This window comes from Dermochelys coriacea, chromosome 27 (genome assembly GCF_009764565.3).
Source record: "Dermochelys coriacea isolate rDerCor1 chromosome 27, rDerCor1.pri.v4, whole genome shotgun sequence".
NCBI classification, from domain to species: Eukaryota; Metazoa; Chordata; order Testudines; family Dermochelyidae; genus Dermochelys; species Dermochelys coriacea.
In genome coordinates this window covers 10,590,857-10,604,635 of record NC_050094.1, presented here as the reverse complement: position 1 = coordinate 10,604,635, position 13,779 = coordinate 10,590,857, and the positions used below count along the sequence as shown (strand labels likewise).

At 48.1% G+C, this 13,779-nt stretch overlaps 1 protein-coding gene across 1 annotated transcript in view; it reads right to left on the bottom strand.

Moving 5' to 3' along the window:
• Positions 1–13,779, bottom strand: part of SKAP1 (src kinase associated phosphoprotein 1) — a 229,917-nt gene that overhangs the window by 17,105 nt on the left and 199,033 nt on the right. Inside the window, exons 10-11 of the mRNA XM_038385587.2 lie at positions 11,400–11,462; positions 902–1,014 (exon numbers count right to left, since the gene is read on the bottom strand). Coding sequence (XP_038241515.1) covers positions 902–1,014; positions 11,400–11,462 — 176 coding nt within the window. The remainder of the gene's footprint in view (positions 1–901; positions 1,015–11,399; positions 11,463–13,779) is intronic.

The window sequence follows — 13,779 nt, the reverse complement described above, 5'->3', positions numbered from 1 at the left end:
TGACAAAGAAAGGACCGGTCACACCTGGCTGAGCAACTCAATTACCCCTGTAATGCTAGAGAAACACCACACACAGACTCCATTATGGAAAAACATCTTGCCTGGGGGCATTTTAAATACCATGCGCTTATGCTTGGGACAGGGGAGGAAGCATTACAGAACAGTAAAGAGCCAACAGGGGAGGGGCGGGGAGTCAGCACTAGGCTCGCCTCCCAGCCGTGGGAGGGAAAGTTGTCCAGTGATTAGAGCACAGGACTGGAAGCCAGGACTCCTGGGTTCCATTCCCAGATGTGCTACTGACTTGCTGAGAAAATGGCCATGCTCTGTGCCTCAGTTTCCCCACCTGTGAAATGGGGATGATGATACTGACCTACTTCAGAGGAGGATTGTGAGGTTTAATTCACTCATGTCTGCCATGTGCAGACGGGAGGCACTACAGAAGGGCAAAGGAGCATTATTATGCATGCCCACCCTCCTGCTTTCTCAGAGTATTGCAAAATACGGCTGGCCGGGAAGCACCATCCGGGTCTGACTCGATCCTGGATTCAGTCCCACAAGCTCTTAGCAAGTCACAGTGCCCGGAGCCACTAGAGAAACCTGGATACATCAATCTCTCTTTGTGCTGCCAGCCAGCAAGGACCTGGGCTCCCTTCCAGATGTCAGGCTAAGTCCTTCCATGACTCATTCTCCAGGCTGTAAGGCACAGGAGAAAACTGGACTGCAATCATTTCACATCGCTGCTCATGCTGTCTTCCTGCTGCCGCTGCCGGGCATTCAGATATTGCAGTGCTGGGGCGGGGGCATGTAAACACCTAGACACCGACGCCACTTCCACATCTGGCCCATTAAGCTCAGAGGCCATGAATCCTCCTAGCTTTGGAGCGGTGCAACTGTCCCCTACCTTGCTCAGGATGTAGATGATATCCCCACGCTGGAAAGACAACTCATCTGGCTGGTTGCTGCTGCAGTCCCACATGCCTTGGTAGTAGTTTGCATAATCTCTTGTGTGAAGGCCTAGAGAGAGAGGTTAAGAACAGTGGACAATTACCAGAGGGTTCCCCCATTTTCCAGAGGATTGGTTTCTAGTGGCCATTAGGAACCCATTCAGCAGTGGGCCCCAATGAGAACAGATGGAAGAGTTCCATTATTTCTTGTAGGAAATTTGAAAATTTTATATATTAAAAAAAGGTGACATTTTCCAGTTACACTAAAAATGGAAAGAAAAAGAAGTGGGTTCAAAACCTTTTTTTTTTTAAAACCAAAAAGGTTTTTGAAAAGACAAGCCCCAAAATAACGAGGAGTCTGGTGGCACCTTAAAGACTAACAGATTTATTTGGGCATAAGCTTTCATGGATAAAAAACCCACTTCTCATGCGGCATCTGAAGAAGTGGGGTTTTTACCCACAAAAGATGATGCCCAAATAAATCTGTTCGTCTTTACGGTGCCACCAGGCTCCTTGTTGTTTTTGTGGACTAACATGGCTACCCCCCGATACTTAAGCCCAAAAATATTTACTAAAAACTGAACGGTTTCCTCCAATGTTCCCCTTTTAATCAAAATCTAAGACGTTATTACCAGTGAAAAACCGGAGAGTTTCTACCTCTCAGAACGTTTCCCAGGTAAGTTTTCATTCTGCTCAAAAAGCCATTTGCCCTCCAAAATCTGTTTCAGTAAAAACAGGGAATGCTAGCCCCCGGTCTAGCCCAGAGTCCCAAGCATGGGAGCTGCGGCTGGTTCAAGCCCAGGGCAGTGGAAGAAGAGTATTATGAACTAATGCCAGATATCTACATAGCCCCGCTGGGAGGAGACTGCTGCGGAAGGAGACAAGCGGCTTGATTCAAGAAACCAAGATGGAGGTTTCACTTCATTGTTCAGAGCTTCCCTTCTAAGGTTGCCAACCCTTCCGGATTGTCCTGGAGTCTCCAGGAATTAAAGATTCACCTTTATTTAAAGATTATGTCATATGATGAAACCTCCAGGAATAAGTCCAACCAAAATCGGCAACCCTACCACCTTCTAATCAACCAACACTGACACCTCCCTCCTAGTTGGTGTTGGTCCTGCTTTGAGCAGGGGGTTGGATTAGATGACCTCCTGAGGTCTCTTCCAACCCTAATCTTCTATGATTCTATGCTCCCCTGTGGTCACCTCCACAGCCAGTGAATACGGAGGAGCAGAGCAGGCTCCTACCAGTCCACCTGAGCTAAAGGACTTTCTCTCACTGCTGTGGGCTCTTATTCTCGCTGGACTAAGCAGCTGAGGGAGATGCTCACGCTCTAAGAGAGTATCTACACTTCCAGCTAGGAGTGTTGTTCAAACAGAGATAGCCGCAGTGGGAGGAGCTAGCAGCCCGGGGACATGCCTAGCGTCTCGGACAGGCACACCGTCAGGGTGGCTTGCCCTTCCTGCTGCCATGGCTACACTATTTTTTGGCATCCCCCCCCCAGCATGAAGGGTAGACTTAACATGCAGCCTGAGGGTCTGCTTACACTGCAGTGGCAGTCCAGGGGGAGTAGAACATGAGTTGGCGAAGTCTGGGTTTGTTAGCCTAGGGCTTGAGCGTCTACACGCACTTGTAACCCCAGGTTAGAAATGGTTGAACGCTGGATCCCAACCTAGGGCTTCAGCGTCCACACTGCATTATACAGGTCCGAGTCCAACCTCCCATATCCCAGACTTCCTAACGTCCTCCCGCTGTGTGGCTGCTCCAGCTCTTTATTTGTGGGGCAGTGTGGCAAAACTTGACTGTCCAGAGGACAAAAAATGTCAGCCTGTGGGATACTTCTGGAGGACTCCCAAAGCGCGAGTCTAGAGGGGCTGCGTCTACACTGCAAAGCAATAGGGCTTGAACCCTTGGTGCCTGGTTCAAGCATGGACCCTCCATCCTCATGCGGTGCTGGGACCCCGGTTAACATGATGCATCTGTAGCCTGAAGGGGGGTTGGGCTTGAGCCTGAGTTCAAACCCCAGGCTTACCCTACAGTTTAGACAAACCCTCAAAGGCCTGGGAAGCCTAAATATTAAGCCTCAAACTGTGGTCTATATAAAAATAGAGAGAGTTCTCATACCCAAGAAGAGGAGATAACATGTAGCAGGTCTGAGGCAGCACCGTTATGCCCACTTTACAACCAGGGAAGTTGAGGCAGAGAGAAGGGGAGGAAGTGACTCGCCCAAGGTCATTCAGCAAATTAGTAGCAGAGACAACAGAACTGCTCAGCTTCATTTCCCTGATGGAGGGTGAGCAGGAGAGCATTCTAAAGGGGTAGATCAAGACATTGGGATACTGAGAGCTCCCGCGTTCTGTGGCCCAATACGTGAAAAAAAACCTCCAGTAAAACGAAGAGCTAAGGGGTCTCATTCAACCACCGAAGGGAAATCACTGGAGCGACAGGGTGGGGAATCAGGCCTGTGAAGCATAAATAGAAAATACTGAGCACATCTTGCAGGAAATGTTCCTAATATGGTCTAAGGGATTGAATGGTAAGGGCACATCTGGAGATCTGTGCCCAGATTTGATCACTTAAATATGAGAAAGGACATTACAGAGATGGGTAATGATGCAGCGGGGAATAAACAGAATGACTCGGGGACTTGGGGAACTTCAGGAGAAAGGCTGAAAGAAAGTAGGTCTGTATCCTTTGGAAAAATATTAAAGGGGGAACTTAGTGGCAGGGCAAAGATTGTGAAGGGAATAGAAAGAGCAGGAGTGGCTGGGTTATTTAAGCTTGTATAAAACACAGGACCCAGCGGTTATGAACCGAAGCAAAGGAAGTATCAGCAGGCAGAATCTCATCACAAAGTGAACAGCGGATGGCAGACGGCAGGGGGCAGCAAAAAAATGGAACGAGTGCAAAAATATTTTTTAAGGGAATTAAAAGGCAGACAATCTGGTGAAGCCCAGAGTAACTCAGTACCAGGGGAAGGGATGCACCCCAGACTTGTTGGGTTTCTCTGGTGGAGCACAAAGCCACTCCATTTTGGCGGAAAAGGAGACACAAAACGTATTCCAGGAGGATGGAACTTCTTGGGGGGGGGGGTGGAAATTGCTCAGGTTATTAACTAAAATATTAGTGATCCTACAGATCATTATAAGTAAATCACTGACAAAGAGGTTTAAATACAGTGATGGCCAAATTCAGCGTACTTCCCTCTTCGGACAAGAACAGGTTTATTATTTTCCCAATATGTTGTGGGGGTGGGAAGGAGATTTGGGACTGAAATATACCACTTTCCACACTATAAGAAGTCAGAGGGTCTATATATGGGATTGCAGCACATATGGGGTACCGGCCACACTTTGATCACACTAGCTTGCTAAAAATAGAAGTGTAACCTCGGTGGCACGGTCTAGCTGCTCGACCACAGTCCTGCCCGGATGGTGGCTACGTACTTGGACAGCTAGCCCGGGCCGCCACGGCTACTCTGCACATTTTGGTGGGCTAACTTGATCAAAGCTATGTCAGATACGCCTATGCCTGCTGTAAATTACACTTTCTGATTGCAGTGCAGACATCCTCGTGCAGAAACTGGGACCACCGACTGTTTCCTCCTGTGGAGCTCTACTGCTGAAAGAAGTGGTGCGCCCGCTGGATATCGGTAGTTAATGAGAGCAATCAAGGAAGATAAGGACATTGCTGAGAAGCTCAATGGTTTATTTGTGACAGTTTTCGCTACTTGGTCGAGGAGGCTTTGGAGATCCCTACCCCGGATTTGCTCTTCCCTGGTAATAAAAAAAGAGAGAGAGAATCTTGGAAGTGGAGTGGCAGAAGAGGCAGCAAATCGATCATCTAAAAAGCAGTAAGTCACTAGGCCCATAGGAGAGATCTAAAGAAACTGAAGCACGATGTGGCTAAGCTATCTTGTGCAAGGTCCTGCATTGTTTAATATACAGTGTATGTCCCATTGTCCGAATAGCGTGGGGGACCCGGGATTAAAAGGGCAGGAGTAGCAGCACGGGGCCCAAGAACAGGCTTCGGATCATAAGGGCTTTGGAAAAACTGCAAGTGCACTGTATTTATTAATGATCTGGAAAGGGCGATAAGCCGTGAGGCAGCAACATTTGCAGATGGTGAAATGTTATTTAGGTTAATCAGGACCAGAGAGGGCCATGGGGCACTTCAGAGATCCCTAACCAAACGAGGGTAATGGGCAACAGGATGGCAACGGCAATGCAAAGTCAGTAAGTGTCAAATAATGCCCCGTGGAACTACTCTGGTACCTTAGAGGAATCTAAATTAACTGAATCCACTCTGGAAAGGGACCTGGGCATCATTATAAACAGCTCAATGAAGACCTCTGTGCAATGCGCAGCTGTGATTTAAAAAACAGCAGCAAAAAGCTCAGATGTTAGGTTGCATAAGGAATAGAAGGGGGGAGGATTCTGTAATGCCTTTATATAAAGTAGGTAGAAGAGACTGTAATGGCTTTATATAAGTAGGTGGGTGAGGGAATCTCTTTTATTGGACCAATGTCTATGGGCGGAAGTGACAAGCTCGCAAGCTTCCCAGAGCTCTTCTTCAGCTTTGAGTCCTGACCTGAAGAGCTCTGAAAAGCTCAAAAGTTTTGTGCCTTCCACCAACAAAAAAGACATGACTTCACCTGCCTTGTCTCTCTCATCTACTGGAACCAACAGGGCTACAACACCACGGCCAAAAACTTAAAATATAGCAGTGATGCAGCCTCATCCAGATACTGTGGCTATTGCTGTCCTACAGGGGATTTAGACAAGGGAAACAATCATGATCAAGGGCCCAGAAAAAACTCTCATCTGAAGAGAGATGGAAAAGATTGGGATTGTTTACCTTAGAGTGGATCCAGATGAGAGGATCACAAAGCACACCATCATCATCCCCATTTTACAGCTGGGGAATCAGGCACAGAGGTGAAATGACTTGACCAAGGCTACCCAGCAGGCCAGTGGCAGAAGCTGGAGTAGAAGCCAATTCTCCTGAGTTCCAGGTCCAGTGCTCTCCTCACTAGCCAAGGCTGCCTAGATTGGTAACATCTGTTCTCCTGGTCTCATAACCCGAGAAAAAAAGGGGGCTGGATGAAATTAAAAGGTTGGAGAATTTAAACCTCACAAGAACAAATACTTTTTCATACAATGTCTGATTCAACTGCAGAACTCATTGCCACTGGCTTCCAACTGAGGCCAATGACAGGTGCTTCAGGGGGGATAAACAGAACAGGTAATCATCAAATGATCCATCCCCTGTTGTCCGTTCCCAGCTTCTGACAAACAGAGGCTAGGGAAAAAAACCAGGAGTACTTGTGGCAAGATTCAGAAAGGGAATGGACATTTATATGGATAGAAAGACTAATCAGAGATAGAAGTAAGTTCAACACATTTTTTGGAAGGGATATTAACCTTCATGTGTCAGGGCTGACACCAATCTCTATTAGAGATCAGCATGAGACCTGATGTGGAGGGCAGATTATCCCACATCTGCTACTGCAGGGTTCTTACACCTTCCTCTGAAGCAGCTGGTACCGATTACAATTGGAGACAGGATACTGGGCTAGATGGGCCTCGGATCTGATCCAGTCTGTCAAATCTCACATTCCTGTATCCTGTATTCATTACTAAGCCCAGCTGCCACTGCCCTCGGGGGTGAGGCTGAGCCTACACTCGGTCATATGCCATACCAGCACCTAGATAGGCCCATCTGTCTCGACAGAAATTAGTTTTCCATTATAAAACAAACAAACAAACAAACAAACAAACCAAGCCTAGATTTTGTATTTGCTTACAATTTGCTTACTGGTTACGTCAGTGCAGCTGCTGCTGCTGATTCACATCAACATAAGTGGGAATCAGAATCTGGCTCTATATTTATAGATTCAATGGTCATTAAGAAAACCATCCAAACGGGGCTACTGCCATGTTTTTCTTCCCACATCTGCACTGCTTGAAACAACAGTCAAGGGAGGCGTGCAAGCTGCCCCTGTTCATTTCAGGGGTGGCCTGTTGACTCTGAAGCATAACAATAGCAGTCTAAATAGCAACAGGGGTTTTTTTTTTGTTTTGTTTTTGTTTTTTTGTTATTTTCATCTGAGCAGAAACATCCTGCTACTCCAGGAGAGGGCGGAGCTGTGGATCGTGGGAGGAGCCAGAGATTGTGGGTGACTGTTGAGTAGTGGAATTTGGCTGCCTGGTAAAATGCCTTGCAGATGCGGCTACCCTACCTCCCGCTTAGCTAATTCTAGCTCAGACCACAGGCTTTAAAAGCAACCAGTTGCTAAGAGAAGAAAATGAGTATCCTGTCAAGATGAGACTGCAGCTCTCAGTTTGATTTGCTGGGAGACGCTGGATTCACAGTGTCCTTGTGGCTCTCGGAAATGAGAAACAATAAGTTTTACATTAGCCAAATGCTCATCTGGCATTTTGACCATTTGATATAATTAAGAAAAATGCCCATTGCAACCCCCATCCTCTCAGCTTTCGTTTCAAGGACTTCACTCCACCTAATTAGTCTTCTATTCCGTTTGGACTGAAGAACAAAAAAAATACAAGATTAAAGCACAGAGACAAGTGCTTCCAGCAATGCGACAACCCTGTCCCTTGAAATCCTGCCCAGGGACGAGTCTAAAATATTATTCAGCATGAAAAAAGACAGGTCCTAAAGCAATCATGACCACAGTAATAACTAAAAATAGTTACAATGATGAACAATTAGCACCACGAGGAAGATACTAATGAATACGAGTAGGGCATCTGAATGGCTGTCAAGGCTGTAGTGGTACGGGCCAAAATTTTCAAGGGTGACCTCTTATTTGGGGTCCCCCCTTTGAGATGCCTGGGGTCTATTTTTCAGAGCACTCGCAACTCCATTCCCTCTTGAGCATCAGGCTCAAGGCATCGCAAACTGGGCCAACAAAATCCGAGGCCAATATGAGCCAACCGTGGAAAATACGGCCTTTAAAACCCCAAGCCAACGGCAGTTAGGTGCCCTAAGGGATTTGATTTTCAATGGGACTTGGGTGCATTACACCTTCCGGCACCTCTCAAGTCCCCAGCTTTAGGGAGCTAAACCAACTTAAGGCCACTTTAATTCTGAATGACCGCTCACACAGGGGTTTAATGCAGTTTCACTAATCCACTTTAAAATCACACCTTTAGTTAATTCGGATTAACTTTCCTGAATATCTCTGTGTAGACAAGCCCTTAGTCTCCAGTACATTAATAACTGAAAAGGGAACCCGAAATAGAAAGAGAAAAATGGAAGCCACTCAGCAACAAGGATCTTAGCTGACTGAACCCAGCCTGTACCTGTTCCAAGGACCTCAACGGCACACCTTTTCACTGTAGCCCAGGCCAGCACCTCCCTGAACAGTGGTGCTTCCAGGATAAAGAAGTCAACACGGTTGCTCTGCACAGACTGAGCCTAAGCCCTTCAGTAGGGGTTAGTCAGGAAAAAGAAGTGCCACTTTGTGGGAGTTGCATGTGGGCAGCCAAAGACCCAATTGATCCAAGGAAGATATATTATTTGTATTCCTGGAGCTCTTGGAGATTGAGGACAGGGCCCAATTGTGCTAGGGGCTGTACAACCACATAGTGAGACAGAGTCCTTGCCCCAAGGACCTTACAATCTAAATAGATACAACAGGAGGTGTGGGGAAACCAAGGCAGAGAGAAAGGAAGTGGTTCGCCCAAGGCCACTGGAAGAGCCAGAAATAAACCCAAGCTTCCCGAGTCCCACTCTAGTGCTCTACCCACTACACGCTGCTGCCGCTTTAGGATTAGGGGCTGCTTCTGTTGATTATACATTCCAACATCCTCCTAGGAGCCAGTTCTGAGAGGAGAATTAGGAAGTTCAGTGGGGAAATGGAACTAGTTTATTTTATTTTAATTTACTTGCTTAGGTTGATTTGTTTATGTTTTACAAACATGCCCCTCCAATATTCCTTCCATCTGTTTCCCCTCTGCCTTCTCTCTTTAGTTAGCTGCATTTGATCCTACACAGATGAAGGCGCAGCTTTGTGTCATGACCAAAGCATGGTTTATAAATAACGGGACAACGTCTGTTTTCAAAGCTTTGGGGCGCTCGTACCTGCTGTAGCTGCCATATGCTCCAGTGGCCTAATAAAGCATCACGCTGGTGGGGCATGAAGGTGGGAAAACAGCACCACAGAAATGTGACATTCAGAAGAATTCTCATTCCCTCTGATCTTCACAAGCAGCTAGAACTCAAACTCATTTGGCCGAGTGAGCCAGTGATCCTGCAGCAGCGATGGCCCATCTCAAGGGCTTTCCTGGTCGGGGAATGACCATCCAGGAGATAAAAGGACTTACGGCTGGACCTTGTGCTTAGCTTGTGGCTTCACAGCAATGTTGAGGAGACATTGGCCCTCAGGTTCAAGGAGCCACTTCCACTCTCGTTGAGGGGCAGGCATCAAAAGTTTCTATTGATTGGCATTTTCCAGTGAAAACAAATCTTCTGGCCAAAAATTCCTCACCAACCCTATTTGTGCCCAACCCGAAGGCCTAGGACAGTTGGTGGACAGGCAAGTAAACCAGCATGGCCACACACAGACAGTCTGATACAGATTTTCAGGACTGAGACCTGAGAGGTGAATAGAGCTTTAACCTGGCTGAATCTCCCCTGCTCATGTGGTTAAACCTCCCCCTTTAATTTCTGGGACGTGAGCCCCATGGAAAGGGGGCAGGAAAGAGCCCAAGGAGGCGGGTCTCAAACCAGATTTTTGCCAGACGGCCGTGATTTCCTGAACGGAGCTGTAAAAAGGGAACTGGGGCTGCAGGAAGCTCACAGCTGCACCACCCGAGGCTGCTTGCACACAAGGGCTTCTTTCCTGTGGGTGGGGCGGACGCCCGATGGGAAGAGAAGCAGGTGGGACTAGGGGGAACTGGGCAGGAAACAGACCTTCCGCTCAGCTCCCACCCGAGGGGTTCTTAAGGAAAAAGCAGGGGTGGGGACGCTGGATTCCAGGCACATGCCGGGAGGCAGCTTGCTCTGCAGTGATGGTTTGGGGTTGGGTTTCTGGTGCCTCCAGCATTCCAGTACACAGACCCACCCCGCTCCGTTTTCCTCTTGGCTTTGCTGGCGGTGACTCACTTTCTGCTCTTTCCGATGGTTTTTTCGATGTGTCTCTCTCCCCCTCTCCCCAATCCCACTTGCGGCCTGAACTTTACAAGCCTGGCTCCCTCTCTGAGTGCTCCCTGGTCCCGATCACCTGCTGAAAACGGAGCAAGGGAAGACAGAGCAACGGCACATGCCTTTACAACCGAGATCTTTGCAACATGAAACGAGCTGCTGGATTCTAAGTCAGGCAGGGCTGATGGATGGAGCGTTCTCACTCGAGATATGCCAGGCTTTGCTGCAGATAGCACTGTGGGAGTGGCCATTGGAAAGGTTCCCTGCCACTGAAGGAGGCTTCAGAGGGGCGTCTGTCCTTAGGAACGCAGGATCAACTAGTTACCTGTAGCATGGATAACAGCAGGGGGCCTGAGGAGATGCAATTTCACATCCACCAAAAAACAAACACTTACATAGTCATATCCAAATGCGCCTGGAATGAAACCTGGGCATCCAGAACAGGGACCAGCCAGCGGTTCCACGGTTGCTGCTCTGATTGCATGCCTCCCTGGCCCTGCCCTCTGAACTTCCAGTCTCAGGGCATGGCGGAGTAGAGACGAGGCTTTTCCACTCCCCTGGTCCTCAGGGTCAAGGAGCCACTTCCGCTCTCGTTGAGGGGCAGGCACAAGATAAAGAACCACTGCCTCCATCCCTCCAGTGGAACCTGAACCTTTCCTCAGGGTCAGATCATGACATCTCCTCTTCTTTTCCCCACTGGGCTGCGCGTTCCCCCTTTGCTGATATGCCTGGAGGTTAGCTGGATCCTGGAGCTCTAGGCCCAACCTTCGGAAAGGGACTCAGTGTTGTCACAGCAGGTACGGGGCCACAGGAGAGTAGAGAGATGCTGGATGGTCTTGGGCTGCTGGAAACCAGCCAAGGGAAGATTGGAAGGAGAGGAAACCCCATGGTGAGCCCACCCAGCCTTAACGGCTCACAGCTGGTAATGGCGAAACCTGAAGAAAGGCTCAGGAGTGGAGGGGGGAGATAGTAGGCGGAGGTACCTCACAGCCCATTGGTGGAGCAGGGGGGCGTAGGTAAAGCAGCTGGTTGCCAGGGGATTCGGGAACAGAAAGGGAGGCAGCTAACGGAGAAGTTTCTCAAAAGGGTTCTGACCAGCAAAGAGCCTCCTCCCCTCCACACACATCGTCAGCAGCCTCACTCCCAGGACCTTTTCCCTCCTCTAAGCTCTCAGCCACACAGTCAGAGATGTACACTGACTCCTGATCTATCTAGCTGGTGGAAGGTCCTTCCTGTATCCCAGCCCCAAGGAGCCTGTTGCTTCCAAATGACGTGGTCATCTCTTACCTGTTTTCCCTTTACTTCCAATGTCTTCTCTGTCCTCCAGGACGGGTGGGTCAAGCTCCTCGTCTGGAGGGGAAATGAAATGAAAGAACTTGGTTAGTGAGGGATTATGGAAACCGCCTGGGAAGTCCCTCCATCCAGTCCCCTAGATGAGGGGTGGGACTTTTCCAAAGCTTTCAGCATTGTCCTAACTCTGATCCCCCTGAAGTCAGGAGTAAAACTTCCATTGACTTCTCTGGGTGCAGAACACCACCAATGCTGTCCGTTTTGGAAAATCCTGCCCTGGGGCTTTACGTGATGCCCACCGCCAGGGTCTCCGAATGCCTGGCACTCGGATTTTAGAGAGTAGTGGATGCCAGTCCATGCCCTGGGTTTGAAAAAAGGACATGGCCCACAGGAAAGCCTATGGACAAACGGCGACTCTGAAGACTTCCACGCACACTGGTTACGGAAGGAATTAATCCTTGAGGAGCGGCCTTCAGAAGACACAGAACCATTATGTGGAAGTCGTCGAGATACTCCAGCAATGCCAAGCAGCAGTATGAAACCAATAGATTACATTAGATTAGATAAAATAGATCGGATGATCTGGATCGAGAGAGCATCCGATTCTCAAACCAGTAAATTCAGAGCATACATTTGAAAAACAGGAAGGGGAAGTCCCCTGCTCCTGGGACAGGTAATATTTTAAAGCATGTTGCATAAACCCATGAATTCCTATTAACGCTGTTAAAAACAAATCACTTACGATAGCCCCATAAATTTACATGGCACTTTATAAGCATCATATAGGAAGAGACGTTTCCTGCACTGAAGAGTTTATGGTCTGCGAGACACAAGACACTGACCGAACAATAATTTCCAGGAAATGGAGGAGGTGGAATGATTTCTTGAAAGAAGCAGATTTAAGGGGGAAACTGAAGGAGAGAGAAAGGACACCTGCTAGTAAAGAAGAGAGAGGATGATCCAAGCATAGAGAGCAGATGGTAGAAGATGCTGAGGTGATGGGAGTTTAGCCACTGGTTTCATTAGGAGAAGGTTTGAGCCTTAGGGGAGAGGACTGTAGACAACAGGAGTAAGACGAAACCAAGAGCAGGGGGCCGGTGGGCGCTAGACTACTCATGAGCACAAACGGAGATTTAATTCAGTGCGACAGAAAGAAAGGCTTATTTATACCCAATAGTTGCACCAATTTAACTAAAACCAGTTTGGGCTAAGTCAGTGCAAACCCCTTTTGTGCACACCCTTAAATCGGTTTACAACTGGGTTCTGGTGATTTAGTTGAAATGGGTAACCTATCATTAGCACCGGCATTCACTCTCCCAGGGGCTGATTGGTGCAAGGTCCTTACACTGGCACAATAATACAGGTTCAGAGTCCCTGAATGTAGCGGCACCCACAAACGGTGTGTATGCACTACTTGGCCAAACCAGTGCTGAATTCAGTTTGGCGGCAAGCATAGGCAATGACAGGAATCAGGGCTGGATTAAGGAAATCCAAGATCCTAGCCACACCCCACCTACCCAGAACAGGAGATCTGGGTGCGGGGCCAGATGGCTCTAGTGTGCTCCCTCTGCCAAAGGCTGTCTGCAGACTCAGGAAGATGTCACTGCATCGGTTAGGCTTGGGTGATATTTGCAGGTTTCTCTTTGCAACCATGAAGTTTAGAAACAAAACCCAGAGTCCTGTGCTGTTCCATGTCTCTGGAAGGAGCATGAGGTACCATCACTGAAGTTCAGTCTGTGAACCCAAAGGCACCAAGTTTTGCTCTAATCTCAGGGCAGAGCCGTATGTAGCCCAGTTTCATGAGGAACCATGGTGGGGAGGGCCTTTCTAATTAAGTCACCGACGGGTCTTTTGCTGATACCGTGCAACTTGATCACAAGGTGGTAGATAATCTGCTGCCTTTAGACACTTTCGGAAGACAGAGTGCTCTCCCCCACCCTCCATGGCCCGGACCCAGCTGTCTCTACCTCCCAATTCTAATCAATGCAAATCAGGTCAGAGCTCCGCTGTGAATTACAAATTGGATCCGAAGTTGGAGGGTCACTGCAACGGCTCCCCCATTAGACGGGAAGTGGCACCAAAGATCTTTTCTAAATAAATCAGACTTTATTGTAAAACTCGGCCACTGACAAGACATAACCTCATTAGCATTGATTTTAAAATAAATTATTGAAAGTGGCTTTTGCCTGCTCTTTGCATTTGTAAAAGAGAATGTAAATGTATCTGCAACCATGATAAAAAAAACCCCACTGTCAAGGCAGTCAAAAGTAGATTCCTTTATCCTTTCGGACAACGGCACTTAATCTGGCCCTGGGATGAGAATGGGAAAGGGAACAAATAAAACCGATTCTTCCAGGGCAGTTCAGTTTCTTTGGAG